General features: G+C 34.4%; 1 protein-coding gene across 4 annotated transcripts; it reads left to right on the top strand.

Moving 5' to 3' along the window:
* On the top strand, window positions 1-5797 carry LOC117330912. Of its 4 annotated transcripts, XM_033889469.1 has the most exons (9): window positions 1-877; window positions 2769-3004; window positions 3122-3196; window positions 3322-3396; window positions 3522-3596; window positions 3724-3798; window positions 3924-3998; window positions 4124-4198; window positions 4326-4362. In XM_033889469.1, exons 2-7 carry the CDS (start codon window positions 2858-2860, stop codon window positions 3975-3977), a joined length of 501 nt encoding a protein of 166 aa, XP_033745360.1. In that variant the 5' UTR covers window positions 1-877; window positions 2769-2857; the 3' UTR covers window positions 3978-3998; window positions 4124-4198; window positions 4326-4362. The 4 variants fall into 4 exon arrangements, with proteins under 4 accessions (XP_033745360.1, XP_033745362.1, XP_033745361.1 ...); XM_033889471.1 differs by lacking the exon at window positions 3522-3596; XM_033889470.1 differs by lacking the exon at window positions 1-877 and having other exon boundaries at window positions 2585-3004.

Genomic DNA, 5797 nt, shown 5'->3' with positions numbered 1-5797 from the left:
GTTTTGGCAAACAATTAGATACTGTATCTGATATCAACGTAAAGGTCTTTGCCATACCAATTACAAAAAAACAAACTGTTTGTCAATAGATAACAGATAAAAAAAGATATGAGCAATTTACTACACCGTCTATGAATTTGCCGGTTTTTAATTTCGGAGTTTGGTTTGAAAGCATACATTTAAGCTATAATATCTCTGCTTGTAGATCGATTAGAATAACCTATCGCATATCAAATTAAAGGTTTTGACATGAAAAATATGATACAATGAATGGATAGCAATAAAGTGTGACGAGCAGAAAGAATTTGGCCAAAAAATGTAATGCGATTTAATGAAGCCAGAACTGTTAGCAATTTTTTTCTTGATAACATAGCGTGTATTTGCCATTAAAACAATATTGAAAAACAAATCGCTATAAAACTTACACAGAAGTATTGTGTGATTTCTCTCCTTTCTGCTGATATATGATAAGCCTTAAAAGGTTCCTGAATTTGGAAACGCGAAGACGTTTTGTTGACTTAGTATTAATGCTAATTACACGAAGGAAGCATCATTTTTTGCCTTTTTTGTTTTGTTTTGTCTTCTTCACTCACCAATTTCTCTTTAATCCTTTGCGATGAAGCTATAATGAAAAAATGCATATTATAATACATTACAGCAGCTTTTCAATGCATTTTTCATTTTTTGTATAGGTTAAGTAGAACATATTTTAATTTCAACATATATCTAATCATGTTGCATTGTTTTTTACAGGCAGGTATGCATGCTTCGCCGTAAGGGGGTGTCTTCGGTTCGAGTGGTTTCTATATAAAGCGGCGAGCGTCATTGCAAACGCCATTCACGAAAAAGACGGGGAAGCGGCAAGATCAAATAATAGGTAAGACTGTCGATTTTCTCGATTCAAATAGATTTATCCATAATGACGCCTGCATTTGCCGATTTGAATGTACTACAATATTGCTTTATTTGAAATAAAAAAAACAAACTTGTGTGTTGACTTGTTTCTGCCATATCATATTTTGGTTGATTGTCGCGAGATTTATTTCAAATCAGGTAAGTAAAAGACGTCAAACTTTTGATATTTTAGATAACTTTTGTCAAAAGTCAAGCATTACGAAATAAGTAGTAACGTCAGTCAATACCTTTGAATATGATCTTTGATTTTATAGCCAACGTCTGATGTTCAACGTTATCGAAACTAATAAAAGTTTATCTTTATGTCAGTCAATCAGTCATTTAAAGCAACCAACAAATGTATTGTTTTGTATGCTACAACGCGTCGGTTTTATTGAAACAATCAACCAAAATAAGCATTCGGATTTTTAAGGGAGATGCAAGCAGCCCGCTAGATGTAAGTGTCAGGTAAGCCGGTCTCTTTCAGGTTGGTCCAACAAAAGTCGTGAATAATTAAAGACATAAACGTTGTTGACCTGTGTGTTAGTTTTTATTTCAATTACTTTCATGTACACGATCGGTCCCACATGAGACCTGAATCATTGAAGACATGTTGTTGACCAGCGTCCGGACAACTCTTCCTAAACCAAAAGTCGATTTCAATGAAACTTCACACAAATATAGACAACCATGTGCAGATGTGCATGCCACTTTCTTTTTTCAAAATTATGATTGCTATGGCAACTGGTCACTATATTACTGGGTTATCTTAGTTGGCGTCTAATTATCTGTTTCAATTCACCATTTACTCGTGAAGATTGCAGGAGTATTAGCCATCCTGGCGACAGTTTTGCTTCAAATATATTAATAATCAGTTGAAATCATACTGCATAAATTAGAGTATATTTATGTAGAATAGTAAACAATATGACTCATGATATTTCTCTGATTTATATGGTAATGGATATAAAAAATATATGGAAACTGAAAACCCTATCCAAAAGTAGCATAAAATGTAACAATATCAGCGTAAGAAGTAACCATATCAGCATAAAGATTGAAGGGGATTTTAGTTATAAAATAGCCAAAGCAGGGTTAGAATTTCATAATGCTTTCACTTATTGTATATTTGAGCTATAATTACCGGCTATGCATTGAAATGATCAATAGTTTATACAGAAGTGAGACAGCTTGATTTTCAATGATTTTTTTGATTTTTTTTTTTTTTTTCATTTTGGTTCAGCATCCATATACCTTACAGAAATTAAGTTGACATATAGCCAATTCAGGGTTAGATATTATTTTCTATGTTTCTTAAAATATATCGAGAATTGCTAGATTATCAACTTTTCCTGATGCTCTGTGATAAATGGATCTCAACACCTAAGCGTTTGCATTATAGAAAATATTACATATGTTAATTTCAAATTTAAGTTAAAAAATTACCACATATTGCAGGGTTAGCAATATTATGTGATTTATTGAATGTTGTGAAGGCCTAAAATGTTAATGAATATTAAAAGATCGAAATACCACATTAAGAAAAACCATTAAAACAATAAAGAAAAAAATATAATTTGTGGTCCCTAAAATTCATACCCGAATTATGTTGAAAAATAGCCATTTCCTTTCCTAACCGCAGATTTGCTTCAAAACCATGGCACAATATATATATATATTTGCACAAAGGGTTAGGGTTAGCGTCTTCTACGTCCATATGACACGCAAATAAAAATCTGATTATTATTCTGATTACCTAAAATTAAAAAAGAAATACATAGATAAACAAAACAACAATTATGAAAATTATAGGAAAGAATCATATTTATCATCAATTGATCATATTTAATTAAATTTTATTTTTATGCCGACAGGTTGACGCATATTTACAACAGAAATATTCCCGTCACTTATGTGACTTGACATCTAGTAGCAGTTGGTCGTCAGCCACCAAGATATCAACATGTCTCGAAAGCGGAAGATTGCGGCCAAAAAAAAACAGGCAAAGAAGCCAACGAGGCAAGGTTTGAGAAGCAGAAAGGCAGAAGAAATGCAGGACCCAAGCCTAACTGATTCAAACATTCTACCAGTTGCATCAACACCAGTTAAGGTATTTATTTCTTTATAATATCTATGATTTTGTCAATAGATAACGGAATATTTTTTACGAGCTTCTTGAATAAATATCACATGCAATCGTTTATCATTTTCATTTCAATGTTGACAGGAAGTGACAGAACAGGATATCAACATGGAGACGACAGACCGAGGTTTAGGATTGGAGGGATCACAGCATAGCAAGGTATTTCTTTCGTCACAATGTTAATGATTTTTTTAATAGATAAAGAGATAATTTCTTGAATAAATGACAAAAATTAAACATGCACTCATCCTTTATATTCATGAATTTTATTTCAATGTTGACAGGAAGTGACAGAACAGGATACGAACATGGAGACGACAGACCGAGGTTTAGGATTGGAGGGATCACAGCATAGCAAGGTATTTTTTTCGTCACAATGTTTATGATTTTTTTAATAGATAAAGAGATTATTTCTTGAATAAATGACAAAAATTAAACATGCACTCATCCTTTATATTCATGAATTTCATTTCAATGTTGACAGGAAGTGACAGAACAGGATACGAACATGGAGACGACAGACCGAGGTTTAGGATTGGAGGGATCACAGCGTAGCAAGGTATTTATTTCGTCACAATGTTAATGATTTTTAAATAAAAAAAATGAATTTATTTCTTGAATAGAAGATAAATAACATTACATGTATCCATATTTTATCTTCATGAATTTCATTTCAATGTTGACAGGAAGTGACAGAACAGGATACGAACATGGAGACGAGAGACGGAGGTTTAAGATTGGAGGGATCACAGCATAGCAAGGTATTTATTTCGTCACAATGTTTATGATTTTTTTAATAGATAAAGAGATAATTTCTTGAATAAATGACAAAAATTAAACATGCACTCATCCTTTATATTCATGAATTTTATTTCAATGTTTACAGGAAGTGACAGAACAGGATACGAACATGGAGACGACAGACCGAGGTTTAGGATAGGAGGGATCACAGCATAGCAAGGTATTTTTTTCGTCACAATGTTTATGATTTTTTTAATAGATAAAGAGATTATTTCTTGAATAAATGACAAAAATTAAACATGCACTCATCCTTTATATTCATGAATTTCATTTCAATGTTGACAGGAAGTGACAGAACAGGATACGAACATGGAGACGACAGACCGAGGTTTAGGATTGGAGGGATCACAGCGTAGCAAGGTATTTATTTCGTCACAATGTTAATGATTTTTAAATAAAAAAAATGAAATTATTTCTTGAATAGAAGATAAATAACAATACATGTATCCATATTTTATCTTCATGAATTTCATTTCAATGTTGACAGGAAGTGACAGAACAGGATACGAACATGGAGACGACAGACGGAGGTTTAGGATTGGAGGGATCACAGCATAGCAAGGTATTTATTTCGTCACAATGTTAATGATTTTTTTTAAACAGTTAAGGAGATTATTTCTTGAATAAATGACAAAACATCATACATGCACCCATCCCTAAATTCATCAATTTCATTTCAATGTTGACAGGAAGTGACAGAACAGGATACGAACATGGAGACGACAGACCGAGGTTTAGGATTGGAGGGATCACAGCATAGCAAGGTATTTATTTCTCAGTCCTCTGCCGTTTGCAAAACAGGGGATTTTTAGGTTTACCCTCTGTCTGTGTGTCTGTGTCTCTGTGTGTCTGTCTGTGTGTGTGTGTCTGTGTGTCTATGTGTCTGGCTATCGTATTGTTATCAAATTACGAAATAATGCGTCTCCTTATATATATCTTGGTAAATAAATAGCAAACACAAGAAACTCGTTCTTTGTTTCATTTCATTTATTGTTAATGTTCACAGGCCGAAACCGAAATGAAGGACAGCACCATTGAATCGCATCTGAAACCAGGGGAGAGTCTAGCGATGGCAAATATAAGAAAGATGAAAATGGTTTTCGCTAAGTTCAAAGCACTGAATGAATGGACCTTGGTTGGCAAGAGCAAACAACACGAATCTTCGGATTTTGACGATTCAGACAACGACCCGGACTATGTACCACCCAGTCCAAACAAGTCATCCAAATTTGACGATTCAGACAACGACTCGGACTATGTACCACCAAGTCCAAACAAGACATCAAAATTGGAGGATTCAAACAACGACCCGGATAATGTACCACCAAGTCCAAACAAGACATCAAAATTTAACGTGACAATAAAGTACGAGGAAAAAGAAGAGAGCTCGTGTATCAAGAAACGCTCGTACCGTCAAATGGCAACTAAACGACAGAGGGCATCAAAGCCAAGGAAACGGAAGCTGTGTGACCAATGTCCAATATCAGTTGTAAATCTTGCACGGCATCTTAGAGTAAAACACGGATACAATAAAGATGGTTCTAAGTCAAGGGTGAGAGAAATTAAAATTCAAAGAAACACTAAACAAAGAAGATACAAGGACTGCCCAATACAAGGATGTGTATCACAGGTTAAACGTTTGGATGCCCATTTACAACATGTTCACAATCTGGCACCTGATGTGGCTTCCAGGGAAGCGAAGAAGGCAGTTTTCTCGGACGAAAAGGAGGATAATTTGCAAGACACACATGACCTGTTTGTTACAAACAAACAAAAGGGTATACGAACAACAGTCATACCCAGACAGCGCAAGCCAGATCTACACTCATGGCAGAGCAACCAACGTCAAAATTATCAGTGAGACAAAGGTCTACTCCCTCAACAACGACAACAAAATATGAAAATTTCAATCGCCATCCGATCCTCTCAGAGTTTTGCACGTGGTTAACTGGATTCGAA

Source organism: Pecten maximus, chromosome 7 (assembly GCF_902652985.1).
Source record: "Pecten maximus chromosome 7, xPecMax1.1, whole genome shotgun sequence".
Lineage (NCBI taxonomy): Eukaryota > Metazoa > Mollusca > Bivalvia > Pectinida > Pectinidae > Pecten > Pecten maximus.
This window is presented reverse-complemented; position numbering and strand designations above follow the sequence as displayed.